Below are 15171 nucleotides of genomic sequence, written 5' to 3' on the forward strand. Positions count from 1 at the left end.
TGAGAGCTCTTAGCCATTGTGTTGGCTGTGAAACACAACCGACCTTACGTACACAGAAGAAAATTCATTGTATGTACTGATCACATACCCTTGAAATGTTGGCACATATAAGTGGTCAGTCTTGAAGATTAATGAAATGCAGGATTAAACTGACAGAATAGAACTTTGAGATAATATGCAAAAAGGGATCAAAAAACATAGCTGCAGATGGATTGTCACAGATACCAGAAGACCCAGTTATAGTCATCAGGAATGTGGAAGAGACTGATGAGGAAGAGCAAGATGACCAGCAGCCAGTGATTAGTGAAGAGGAGAAGCAAGCTATTCTGAAGCAATTTCACAATTCACCGGTTGTTGGACATCAAGAAACCAGCCACCCATATGACCATATTAAAAGGTATAAATAATGAAGAGGTATGAAGAAAGGCATAGAAGAGTACATTCGAAGTTTTGAGAGTTGTCAGAACAACAAGATTACGCAGAATAAGGTGAAGATGCCGTTAGTGCTGATGGAAATACCCAACCAGGTTTTTGCTTGTTGTGATATCAGTATAGTTGGATTGCTTCAGATAACAGAGAGAAGTAATAGATTCATCCTAACATTTCAGGATCCACTCTCAAAATTGATTGTAGTAGAGCCCATAGCTCAATAGGAAGTTGACGCAATAATTAAAGTCTTAATGCAAACAATAATTTGTAATTATGGGATACTGTCAGTACTATTGAGTGACCAACGATCAGACTTCCTAAGTGACACCTTAAAGAGGGTTTATCATGTACTGAGAATCCGAAAGATCTAATATTTTGTGCGTACCATCTGCAAACAACTGGAGCACTTGAAAAGATGCATCAAACATCTACACCATTATGTGGGAACGAAATGCAACATTCCCGGGAACCTACAGTGGGGTCTAGCCAAAATACAATACAACTATGAGGATTACTTAACAGAGCTAAAGTAAAAGATGCACTGCATACACCAGATAGCAAGGAGATTTAATAAGGAATGTAAGGAGAAGAATAATGAGTATTATGGTCACACTCGAAACCGCGAGGAATTCAAGTCAGGAAACAAGGTATTATTACATGATGAAAACGTGAAAAGATGGCATCAAAGAAGTTAATAATCCCATGGGGGGGACCTTTTCGTGTTGTAAGGTCTCATGGAACAAATGTTGTACTTCAGTTAACAAATAAGACTTTTGTAACATTACATGTGAACACATTCAAGCAGTTTATATAACATTAGAAATATGAGGCTGTGATAAAGTCGAGTCCATTTGTTCTGAAAGATAAAAGAGAAAGAATAAACAAAATTCCATCTTTAAACTCATTTAATAGGATCTTAGGTATAGAAGTTCTACAGGTGTAGGTGAGGGAGATGTAATCAGCACTTGGAGACAAGCCAAACACGTGTCAATTTGCCTCTATTAACCTAACCGTGGCAACAGTAGCAAACAGGAAGAGAGGACATAGATGGAATATGTCAGTGAGAAATATAAACTTTAGACACCTGAGCTACTGCATCCATTACAGAATGTGGAAAGATGAGAGGTGTTACAGCCATATGCATGTGAATTGTGATCCAGCTTATGGGAAGAAAAATATCCCAAGAAGTCAACCCCCTAAGTGAAAAATTATTCCTAACTCCATTGCTTTGTCTCCAGATACACAAAATCACAGATGAAGGTTGGGGAAGATGTGATTACTAATTGTATATGTATGTGTTACAGGGATGCATTAATTGTATCATTGGAATTTTTTACTCATCAAGTTCCGTAGGACCAAATGGAGAAGCAAATCTCCAAGGTCATGGAACGTGTCAGTACATGAACTTACAACATAAAAGTAGTAACACATAAAAAATAAATGTTCATGAACCTGAAAAAAAGTCTGTCCATAAGTTTAAGTAAACGCTATCAGCAGTACAATAAGAATCAGCTTAATTTTTCAAGGAACTCCTCGACAGAATAGAAGGAGTGACCCATGAGGAAACTCTTCAGTTTCCATTTGAAAGCGCGTGGATTACTGCTAAGATTTTTCAATTCAAGTGGCAGCTTATTGAAAATGGATGCAGCAGTATACTGCACACCTTTTTGCACAAGAGTTAAGGAAGTCTGATCAAAATGGAGGTTTGATTTCTGCCGAGTATTAACCAAGTGAAAGCTGTTTATTCTTGGGAATAAACTAATATTGGTAACAAGAAACGACAATAAGGAATATACATATTGAGAGGTCGATGTCTAAATACCCAGACTCGTGAACAGAGGTCGACAAGAGGTTCGTGAACTCACACCACTTATTGCCCGAACCGCCTGTTTCTGAGCCAAAAATATCCTCCTAGAATGGGAAGAGTTACCTCAAAACATAATACCATAGGACATAAGTGAATGAAAATAAGCAAAGTAGACTAATTTACTTGTCGAAGTATCACTCACTTTTGATACTGTTCAAATAGTAAACATGGCAGTATTAAGTCTTTGAACAAGATCCTGAACATGGGCTTTCCACGACAGCTTACTATCTATCTGAACACCTAGAAATTTGAACGGTTCAGTTTCACTAATCATATTCCCGTTCTGTGGGATGAAAACGTCAGGTTTTGTTGAATTGTGTGTTAGAAACTGTAAAAGCTGAGTCTTACTGTGATTTAACATTAGTTTATTTTCTACAAGCCATGAACTGAGGTCATGTACTGCACTATTTGAAATTGAGTCAATGTTGCACACAACATCAGTAAGAGGTGAACCAAATGTGAGCTACTCCCCTTATTCCGTAATGGTCCAACTTCTGGAGCAATATTGTGAGATCAACACAGTCAAATGCCTTAGTTAAATCAAAAAATACGCCAAGCGTTCGAAACTTTTTGTTTAGCCCATCTAGTACCTCACAGAGAAAAGAGAATATAGCATTTTCACTTGTTAAACGGCTTCTAAAGCCTAACTGTGCATTTGATAGCAAATCGTGTATGAATAATGATTATGTGTAAAATAAAAAAAATAATAAAAAAAAAAAAAGAAGGGGGGGGGGGGAGGGAGAGAGAGAGAGAGAGAGAGAGAGAGAGAGAGAGAGAGAGAGAGAGAGAGACTCACATATGTACACACCGTGAAGCTTTTGTTACAAAGAAGTGTAATAAGGGAGATGTAATGACCGAATCATGAGGAGGTTCCCAGCTGTAAGTCTTGTAACTTAGATCAAAATACAGTGCAAGCCAGTTGCATGCTCGCTGACTGCGAATTGGAGGTAAAAAGTGGTGCAGTCATGTATAATCTATAATCAAACAGCCCCAAATGCCATATAGGCCTATAGAGGTTCTGAAACACCAATCAAGACAAGAGCTCAACAGAGTTTGAGAGTTCGTTGGAACAGCAGCAGCCTTGGATGAACAAACCTATAGCAGATACTATGTAACTGAGCATGAAACACTGTTAACTTCATGATCTCAGGACGACTTGCCCAAGCTTATCTGTACGAACCTCTAGAGTAGGGTTACTGGTTTCCATTGTACGTGTGGCCATTGTGACATGTACTCGAACGTAAGGGTTTGATTAGAACAGTAAAATCTGACACTTCCATGGATCATGGTCTGTAGTATCATACATGACTGCATCTTAACAAAGTTAAAGGCCAGGGTGGCCATTTGTTCTAGTGAGCATCATCTGTGTTCTTGTAAACCAGTGTCTGTCCTCTTCTGCTTGTTCATTGCTAATGCATTGAAAAAACATCCAAGCCTTTCCGTACTGTTTCCAACCACAGAGACCAGAAAAATCTCCGCTTGACCCCGTCATTATTTCATTCCTGTCCACAGGCACTCGTGTAGCAAGAAACAGATGACCTCAACATCCCGCTTTACCTCTGATCTGAGTGTGAGCTTTTAAGTATGTATGTCGCGACACATGTCGGGGTGCGACACTACATTCTAACTCATCTCAAAGGTAAAACTTTTGTGAGGTGACTGGCTACAGCTGTTAAGTATTTTGAAAAAAGCACATTTGTAGCATCAGCTGTACAATTTTATATTTATTCTCAACTGGTTTCAGTTATAAAAACAGTCTTCACAGGAGAAAAAGTGTATACATCTGTATATCGAAAATACATTTTTGTCAGATAGGACATCCATTGATGTATACTGTTTTTCTCCTGTGAAGATGGTTTTATAACTGAAGCTGATAGAGAACAAAAATAAAATTGTACAGCTTATGGCATGAATATGTTTTAAAAAAAATCATCCCAAAAGTATTTCATTGGGTTCAGGCTGGGACTCTGGGCAGGCCAGTCCATTTCAGGAATGTTATCATCTACAAACCATTGCCTCACAGTTGCTGCTTTATGGCAGGGTGCATTGTCGTGCTGATACAATCAATCATTGTCTTGGAACTGTTCCTCTGCCCTACGCAGTATACAATGCTGTAAAATGTGTTCATACCCTTCCCCACTAAGCATTTTCTTACACGCAATAAGTAGAGTACACGCTAAGCACAAAAAATATCCTTATACTGCAACATCACGTACTCTGTACTTCACTGTTTGCACTACACATGATGGCAGGTAACAGTGTCCAGGTACTCACCAAACCCTTCCAAGCAGTTGGGCTTGTGCTGGAACTACATGATGACACACATGCAGTGACATGTCTTCCAAGAGCCTATGCAGCATGCCATCCAAGAATCACAGGTACGAAGCCCCCTCTCCCCTCCCCCTGACATATGGTAGAAGAAGGTATGGCCCAGTCACACATCCATCCAACAACCCTGCCGAAATGTTCAGACCATATCATTCCTAAAACCCATGGGGGCACATAGTGTGGGGGTTTCCATCAAACACATGTGGCTGTTGTGGGAACTGAGAACACTTTTCCTGGTGAACTTTGCTTTATCCATGAAAAGGATCCACCATGGTAAGTCAGGCTTTCCACATTACCTTCTGGGGCTTGTACAGGTGTATCTGCTGCTCATGCAGAACACACCATACAGTTTGGTGATCCACAATCAGTCTGCCTCCTGTGTTTCTCGTACTCATCGTTGCATCCACTTCCACTGCATGGAGTACAACCTCTTCAAACATGGGTGTGCAGCACCCCCATGGAGCACCACATGTGGTGAATACCTGTCTCCGAGGGCTGCTGGTGCACCGTAGCAAAGAGCGACTGAGAACACTTTTCCTGGTGAACTTTGCTTTATCCATGAAAAGGATCCACCATGGTAAGTCGGGCTTTCCACATTACCTTCTGGGGCTTGTACAGGTGTATCTGCTGCTCATGCAGAACACACCATACAGTTTGGTGATCCACAATCAGTCTGCCTCCTGTGTTTCTCGTACTCATCGTTGCATCCACTTCCACTGCATGGAGTACAACCTCTTCAAACATGGGTGTGCAGCACCCCCATGGAGCTCCACATGTGGTGAATACCTGTCTCCGAGGGCTGCTGGTGCACCGTAGCATAGAGCGAGAGCAGAAGTGTCTGGCGGTGTGGAAAACACTATGCATATAACTGTGCTTCAGCACACAGTAGTAGTATATCGGTGTATTCCACAAACATCTAGTTCACAGTGGTCAACAGCAACACACTAAAAATAAAATGTACACACAGTTTGCATTCTCTTGTGTAGTGGATGATTACTACTTTAAAGCAGTGCAGTATGAACAAAGACCACAAGCACAACAGCGGGTATGAACCTCACTGGGCAAATCACAAACTCAACTGAATAGCATGTAAACAAATGTTTAGTGGGTATGGGACATCAGGTCATCAGTGAATGACATATGAAATACCCTAGCCAGTGGTGCCAAAAAAGTGGGAGATTTGAGCATATGTTGTGGTGTTTTGTGTGTAGTGGGGAAAATTGAATGTTTCTGGACATGTGTTCCTACACTGAATTTAACTGTCTTGGTCTCCACTACAAGTCCTCAATGTCTGTAAAGGGAATTTAGTTACACCCTCTATAGCACATTACCTTTGTTTACTCATTTGTCATATGGTTGTAACTGTATTTCGTTGATACCCTTGCACTCTACTTCATTCTGTATTGAAGCTGATGTTGCCTATTTTATGTCTAGCTGTTCTCTGCACTAATTATGTTACTTTATTCCTTTCTTCAATTATTATTTGTCTGTGTACAATACTTAGTGGATATCACCTTTAATGTGAATGATACACACTGTCCTTGCCTCTGTTTATATTCATATGTTTGTACAGATTGTGTATGTTAATCCTTTTATTTGTCTGAGAAAACATATCATTGTGGAATGATCCTAGGGTGATTATATTACTAATTCAAATACTAATAGTTTTTCATTTAGTGCATCATTTCCTATCATTTCACTATATGAACAAATATTCCTAGTCCAGAAATTGATTTATTTTTTTAGATGTAGTACATCTTAAAAACTCTTGGGTCACTGAGCAGACAGAAAGATAGTGTTAAGTATAAAAATAAGAACATACTTACAGGTTTACTGAGTTTCATAATGCATTTTCAGTTAATTTGTGCTTCATATCAAAAAATATTTTGTATATATGTTGTGATGCTTTTGGTTTTCTTTTTATATGTTTAAGATTCATTGAAACATATTTTTGTATCATATAATCCTATCACCTGATCTTCAAATATCATTTTCATTTCAGACATAGCATTCAGAGTGGTCGGTGTGCTGCCATCATTTGGTTTCTTGAAGTACCTAATGCTGAGTCACATACTACAAAGTGGTCTCATGCTGCAAGGTCGGCCGGAGCTTTATGTCGTCATTAGTCCAACCCTCTACCATGTAGGCATGTTATATTTGTTTCAGAATGCTTGTAACATAAATTTGCCAGTGTGTAATTTTGTAGCAGATAGTAGGATGCTATGGAGTTACTGCAGCCAAACAGGGTGTCCCACGAGGAATGGTCAGTATTCAGGGGTATGACAGGAACAATCATTTGAAGCAAAAAAGTCTGGTAAATGTGGGCTCTGAAATGCGTACCTTAAGAGCTATGAGCTCTACTTCATCTTCACTACTGTGAAATACATCTCTTTCACTGAACAAGTGCTCATAGCTCTCAAGATATGCATTTATAGCACGTTTACTAGATATCTTTGCTTCAAATGACTGTTCCTGTCACCCTGAATATTGACCATTCCTCCTTAGACACCCTGTAAAGTGATTATGTGGCTTATTTTATAATTTTCATTTCATTTTTTCCCCCATTTCATGTTTTCTTAACAACAGTGATCTTCCTTGACTCAGTAGCTTTGTTTGTACTGTTACTTAAGTGATCTTTTTACAGCCTGTGCACTCTTTTTAATTAACCTAAACACTGTTTCTACTAATTACATGCATATCTCAAAGAACAGACACTGTTGACAATCTACAGCTGTATGAAATAATTCCAAAATTAATTCACTGGCTGCAAATTCCTTGATGGCTGTGTTTGGTATAGAACTACTACCCAACAGTGACATATGAATATTTGTACTGCCAGATAAGTGGGAAATCCAGGTTTGAGTCATGGTTTGGTACAAATTTTCATGTGTTACCATTTAGTGGTAGATCTGGACCTAATACAGCTAATGTCAAGGAAATTGTAATCAGCAAATTAATTTCAGAATAACTGATCGTACTGTTTTTTGAATGTACTGGAGTCACTGCAAGAGGCATATCAACACATTTGTGGACAAGGAGTCACCACCGGGTGTCCTTAGTGAGTGCAGTAATGAAGTATAAAACGGTTTTTTTTTTATGTTATAAATTATATGGAGCAAATTGTGCATAAATCAGAGAACATTGTATAATAGTGACAAACACAATGAGACAATGCAGTTGTTGAGACAATGACTTCATATTCAGGGTGGTGATGTTTGCTCTGTCCAATCATTCTCATTTAGATTTTCTAAATCATTTGTGGCACATGCTGGGATGGTTCCTTCATCAAGACCACAGCTGACCACCTATCCTATCCTCATAAAAACATACTTATATATTATGTATGTATACATTTTGAGTTATTTATTTTCGTTGTTTTATGATGACAAATCTTATATCATTGTGGATAAATAAATGTTTCGAAATAAATTAAATCTGTTAGTGAGTGTAACTAATTTACAAATGTGGATGAAGACAACATGTATCACAGTCAATTGAAAGGATTACATAACAATAATGGAAATTCCTGGGCAGAGCTACACGCAAAATAAGGGAAAGGCAACCACTCACCTATAGCGGTTGTGTTAGTACACTGGACTTAAATTCTGAAGGATGGCGGTTCAATTCTCCATTCGGCCATCCAGATGTAGGTTTTCTGTAATTTCCCTACATTGTTCCAGGTGAATGGTGGGATGGTTCCTTTGAAAAGGTCACGGCTGATTTCTTTCCCCATCCTTTCATAACCCCAGCTTGTACTCCATTTGTTACGACCTCACTGATGATGGGACGTTAAACTGTTAATCTTTCTTCCTTCCTTCCCTCATCTGATGAAAATTTAGGTGTCCCAAGATTATACGTTAGTGTAGGTTCAAGAAAAATTAATTAATATTGCAGTGTGTAGAATTTTGTTATGGAATTAATCAAAATATGATTTTGAGTGTCGACCAGATGAAAGTGTATCCTCATTGGTTGACTATCTTGTGCATCTCAGAAATAGCTTTGCATAATTGTGGTTGAACACAATCAAACCATGCTTAAGAATTGACTTTCTTTTCTTCAGTTTAATTTCATCAGGTCCATTTAATTTTTTTCTCTGCTCAAGAGTATAATGGTAGTCCCATGTTTCTCCATAGTTCCGAATTGACAGTAGAAATCTATTTGGTGACATATAAGTCACAAAGAAACAGTACTTCAAACTGTCTTTAATTTTGGCTATTCCTTATCAAAGGTTTGCATTAGCAATGTGTGTCATGCAAAGGTCTACAGCACATTTAATATGTTGTCTAGGATATGCTACATGCTGCTAAACAGTTTCCTACTTTGTAAATTATTTACTGGTAGTCAGTTGATGGTCTTCCATAATCACATTGCAGATATTCCAGTCACTTAAGATGTGCTTTCCTTAACTGCAGGTCCAGTGCATAATTCATCAGTTGATGTTCAGATCAAATACATTCATTTATTCAAAAGAGAATTCTGGTGTCACCGCCAGACACCACACTTGCTAGGTGGTAGCCTTTAAATCGGCCGCAATCCGGTAGTATACGTCAGACCCGCGTGTCACCACTATCAGTGATGGCAGACCAAGCGCCGCCACACGGCAGGTCTAGAGAGACTTCCTAGCACTCGCCACAGTTGTACAGCCGACTTTGCTAGAGATGGTTCACTGCCTACTTACGTTCTCATTTGCCGAGACGATAGTTTAGCATAGCCTTCAGCTACGTCATTTGCTACGACCTAGCAAGGCACCATTATCAGTTACTATTGATATTGGGAATCATGTACCGTCAAGACCGACGTTCATCATTAATGGATTAAAGTTAAGTATTCCACCAGCTACGTCCGATTTTCTAAATTCTAATTTCCTTGTCCTGTTCCAGACCTCACGCCAGCCTGTGTGAGCTAAAACGCGTGCATTTCGATCTCCTCTAGTAACATGGTGTTGGCTCTCCTGCCAACCACAACAGGAATGATCTTGTTTGAGAAACTTGTTTGCTTTATCCACCGTGTCTGTGATTTGAAAAGTCATCATTTTTCTCCAGTAGCTAACTACCGTCACTGAAAGGCTAGTTTGAAATTCTTATCACATTCAAATTAATATTTCATTATATTAAAAGGCAAATTTCTGTTCAAAAATATCTTAAATTCACTAAGAGACAGACAGTTCGGATAATATTTGACTACATCAAAATAAATTATGAACGTGCTCTTAGTTTCTGCAACCATGGCGCCTTTCTCCTTAGGAGAAAAAAGGAAATACCAGTAATTAAGAGTGGGGTGAGGGTGGGGGGTGGGGGGGAACATGGCACTAAGCACATAGCTTAATGGCATATCTTACATAGCTAAATAGTACCACTTGTGATTGCAAGGCAGACTATTCAGTTCCTGTATTGTCAGGTTAATTGTTTCCTTTCAGGGGAAGGATAAAGGCAATTTCATTTTTAACTGCATGAGAATCGGTAAAAGTTTGTCTTTTGCAGTAAAATGGTTACCACTAGAATGTGAAGTTGTAAATTGTGTACTCCATTACTATCAATCATAATGATACTTTAAAAAATGAGGATGGATTACAAAGCATGGGTTAAATGAAAATGTAGTTGTGATGTTTCAGTTTTTACTATTTCTTTTTCATTTCCAAACTTCAAAATTTGCACAAAATGGTGAAGCAGTAATCTTGATTATTAGTCTATTACATAGTTCTACATACACTGATCAGCCATAACATTATGACCACGGACCTACTATGGATATAAACCCACCCAGACAATAGTAGCATCACCTGGCAAGGAATGACTACTAGTCAGACACACACATTGTGCATGTAGTAACAGTGAGTCTGGTGTGTGTCTATAGAGTGGGGAACCGCGTGGTCTATCCGAGTTTGACCAAGAGCAGATTGTGATGGCCCAGAGTCTCAGCACGATCATGTCAGAAAGTGCATGACTTGTCGGGTGTTCTAGGAGGGCTGTGGTTAGATTCTTCAGCACATGTCAAAACCAAGGTGAAACCACTTGCAGCCATCATGGGGTTGGGCAACCACCCCTCATTACAGATGTCAGACATCATAGGCTGGGTGGACTGGTGAAACAGGGCAGGTGGCAAACTGTGGCATAGCTAACATCAGGCGTTAATGCTGGGCAGAATACACTTGTGTGTGAACACACAGTGCACCAAAAGCTTGTAACAATGGGCCTCTGCAGCCGATGACCCACGCGTGTGCTAGTGTTAACACCATGACATCGACAACTATGACTGAAATGGGCACATGACGATCGGCACCGGATGTTATCTCAGTGACAGAGCATTGCACGGTCTGGTGAATTCCAATACCACCTTCATCATGTTGATGGGAGGGTGCAAATCTGTTGTCTTCCAGTGGAACAGCTCCTTTGCGCCTGTGATATGGGATGGAGACAAGCTGACAGTGGCTCAATTGTCCTCTGGGGAACAATCATGTGGGCATCCATGGGTCCAATGGAGCTCATGCAAGGCACCATGATGGCCAAAGAATATCATACACCGGTTGCAGACCATGTACACCCCCACGATCATGTTTCTCAACAGCAGTGGCATTTTTCAGCAAAATAATGTGCCATGTCACGGGCCAGTAGTGTGATGGAGTGGTTCAAGGAACATAGTGATGTTCCAATTGATGTGCTGGCCCCACAACTTGCCAGATCTGAACTCGATCAAATACATCTGGGATGTTCAGAGTTCATTGCTCCCCTCCTCGGAATTTATGGGAATTAGGTGACTTGTTTGTGCAGATATGGTGCAAGCTCCATCCAGTGACCTACCAAGGCCTCATTGCTTCCACGCAATGATGCGTCGTCACTGTTATCCATGCCAAATGTGGACGTAATGGCTCTCAGGTAGGTGGTCATAATGTTCTGGCTGATCAGTGTATGCTCATCTTATATGTTGCTAGATTTTATTTGTCAAAGTAAATTTTATCTGCTTATTGTTGTAGCACCTCACATGTAACAGCAACGCAAGTTATCGATATTATCGTTCTACAACCGTTATCTTTCAACTCATCTTTGAAGCAATGCTGTTATCAAAGGTACCACGAAAAGCCTTTTTCCCGTGGATAACTAGGAATATGGGGAAGAAGAAGTTGGATGAGGTGAGTTCAGTGATACTAATACTGAATAGGATTAGAACCTTTCCTTTCAGATTGCATATTCTTTTGTACCACGAGTGGCTTGGGACTTCATTTGCAGAATCATGATAATCACTGTTTCAGACTGGTGTTCATATGCATGTATGGTACAATGGATGTGATGCCATTGGCCCCAGTACAGACTGGTGAAATTTGTACACTGGCAGAGTCATTTCTTGTGATATATATTGGGTTTGTTGGCCCTCCTGTTAATGTCAGTTGATTGTCACATGAAGGACTGCAAGTTTTCGTGGAGGTTACATCCCAACAGATCTAGTGATTATTCTGGTTGAATAATGGACTTAGTGGTGGAGCAAATAATGTTCACACTGTATTGGGTGCGCATCCCATATAAGTTTGAATAATAACTCGCTCACCTGATTCCCCTATAATTTGATTTGATGGGGAAACATGTTTGTATCCAACATCATTTTCATTAAAATTAAGAGATGATGTCAGCAGTTAATGCAATACTAGGTCTCAATACTTATCTTGCGAATCCCATACAGTTTGTGCCATCTTTGAACTGAAGAAGTCCACTACAGCATTACTTATCAGCACCATAAATTATCATACAAGTGTAGTGTGTCAGTTTACCACAACACACTTGCAGAGTCAGTGTATCATGAGTAATGTTCTGACAATCTTTTTTATAAGAGTTTTTGAATAGCAACTAAACAGTTACCATTTCATTGTTTACCACATTTGTTAATTTTCTGTTTACAATTACATTGTGTCCTGTACTCCTCAAGACATTTTACAGTATGCCACAAAGGATAAAGGATAATTGGTATAACACTATAATTTCCTCCCTTCCCCTCACCCTTCCTCTCCCCCTTCAACCATGGCCAGTTCACAAGATACTTGTGGTAGAAGTAATATGTTGCTTGATTCTTCTAGGGAAGTATAATCTCAGAATTTTAACAATACATTTCCCTGTGATGCTCAATACCTCCCAAGTAGTGTCTGCTATTGGAGTTGGAGAGGATCTCCATCTTGCTCTCCTGATAAGTAAACAAACCAGTGACAATACTTGATATTCTTCTCTGTTTCTTCTGTTAATCCTATCTAGTAAGTGTTCCAGATTGAGAAGCAGTCATAAAGCATCGGACATACAGGGATAATGTAAGCTATCTCCTTCATGGATGAATTACAACTTTTTAGACTATTTCCAGTAATCTCAGTTTGGCATCTTCCTTTCCTACAGCTAGTTTTCTATGGTTGTTCAGATCTTTCTTTCTATTTATGTGCAATACTTTCCATTTGTTTACACGGGAAGTTAACTGTAATTCATAGGTGTTTTAATAGGTGTTTATAATTCTATAGGTGTTTTTGCATTACCTACAATTTTATGGCATTTAGATTTTCTTACATACATTAACACCATCCACAAAGAACCTCATGGAGATTCCAGCATTATTTACCAGGTCATTGTTATGTATTTTGAAAAGTAACAATCATATAGCATTCCCTGGGAGGTACACCGAAAGTTACTTTGACAAGTTCTGTTGAGTGCAATGTGCTAATTTCTACATTCCCATATTTGTTTGGCTGCCTAATAGGGAAATATAAAAATATATTAAGATACCTATTTCGAACAGATTGTAATGATGATACATATTTTAATACTAGTATGTGTTCCTGTGACTAAAGCAGCACTTCAGTGTGAACATCCTTTCATGGTAATAGCAGTGCTGTTATGTTGTTAGTTCTGTATAAGATGTCATTGATAATTTTATAAATTTACAAGGGAATGGTCAGACTTGTCATGTCGAAACCTGTGTTGCTTTTTTTACCACTGTGAGTTAACATTGCAAGAAGTCTGCAGAATTTTAGCTGCTGACATGACCTGAGAGCCTGTAAACAATTTTATGAAGTAAGACATTATTGTCACATGGTTTCCGTGCTTACAACTGCCTCTTGTACAACCCTGACCTCTCTCACTACGTTATACCAACACCATCTAGGGACAAGGTGGCGTTAGCTATGTGCCGCTCTCTTGCCACAGCAGTGAGAGAGCTGATTCCCCCAGTGAAAGCGATCATATGATAATTAAACATTCATTGACAAATGTGGCTGATATGTTATCTACAACATTCTTTCCAAATAGCTATGAAATAGACACAAGTAAAAATACAGTTTAGAACACATCCAAATTTTATTTCTTGTAATTACCGCAAAAATGCGAAATATTGATACAATGTTCAAAACATAGGTTTTTTGCGCGCTAAGAACATACAAGCAAAGACGAAATATGACAGCCCTGCGAATAACAGACGTTGTTAAATGTCCATAGACAAAACTGGACTGGTGTTAGGAATGAATCAGGCCTAGTATCAGTATATTTCGAGGAGTGCCACGCATATTTGATCAAATTCTGAAACCATGGGGACGAAAATTGATAGTGTACTACTGATTGCAGCTTGAGAATATTGTTACGGTGATAGACAGGAAATTGTAGTGATCTGCACACAATAATTTTCTCTGTTAGTTTTCTGTAAAATGCCCTCCACTGACAGAATAATTCTCTGTTTAAAGGTTGAATTACGTTCGTCATGCCAAATGGAATCTGAACTATCTCTACTTCTTTGTCAGGGTGGCCTCGAAATACAGCTTTTAATGAATCAGGCCTTTTATGACCTGACCACGAATCTAGAAGGAGAAGAGATTTGTACCTGCAGAACGGAAGAAAAGCATAATGCATGAAAAGTGTAACGTTTTCATTTCCCATTTTTCCAGACTTCGATGCGTCTATCACAAATTGTTTGCGTAGAACATTGTTCTTTTGACATGTGGTCCAAAACGTCCAGTTGGTTCTTGAAGACACACATATAGTTTAGGCAGCAATGAACCATCCAGGCTAATTATGGGCATTATAGTGTATGAATGGGTGAGTGCAGTCGTGGACTGCGCAATCGCCTCAATATGTTTTTCCCCCTTGAATGACAGTGTTCTTTTCGCACGCATTTCTTTTTGAAAACCTGACTGATCTGCATGACTGATCTGCATTGTACACGTACGATTCACTAAAACTAGCGATCTTATTTTTTGCATTCGTAAGAAAAGCTTCTATCATTTCGATTTGTGTCACTTCATTTTCCGACCTGTTTCTCGATACAAATTTTGTTATTTTTCTTGCCACAATTTTATGTGATCTTTTGAAGCGACTAATCCAACTTTGAAAAGCTGTAAATACTTTAGTGCCTATCGCGTTGGCAATCTCTAACGCCCAATCACGCAAAGTTGTATCACTGATACTAAATGACTTTTGCCTGGCATCGGTAAATAGCTCAAAAAGTCGCGCATTAATCTCCGTCGCAATTTCCAGTCGACTCTTAACATCGTCCAGCGACTACCTTTCTCCATCTATACAATTCACGTTCAG

At 39.2% G+C, this 15171-nt stretch overlaps 1 protein-coding gene across 1 annotated transcript in view; it reads left to right on the forward strand.

The window, feature by feature from the left end:
* Nucleotides 1-15171, forward strand: part of LOC126184648 (dimethyladenosine transferase 2, mitochondrial) — a 53545-nt gene that overhangs the window by 26408 nt on the left and 11966 nt on the right. Inside the window, exons 4-5 of the mRNA XM_049927123.1 lie at nt 6627-6766; nt 11595-11750. Coding sequence (XP_049783080.1) covers nt 6627-6766; nt 11595-11750 — 296 coding nt within the window. The remainder of the gene's footprint in view (nt 1-6626; nt 6767-11594; nt 11751-15171) is intronic.

This window comes from Schistocerca cancellata, chromosome 4, assembly GCF_023864275.1.
Source record: "Schistocerca cancellata isolate TAMUIC-IGC-003103 chromosome 4, iqSchCanc2.1, whole genome shotgun sequence".
In the NCBI taxonomy this organism is placed as follows: Eukaryota; Metazoa; Arthropoda; class Insecta; order Orthoptera; family Acrididae; genus Schistocerca; species Schistocerca cancellata.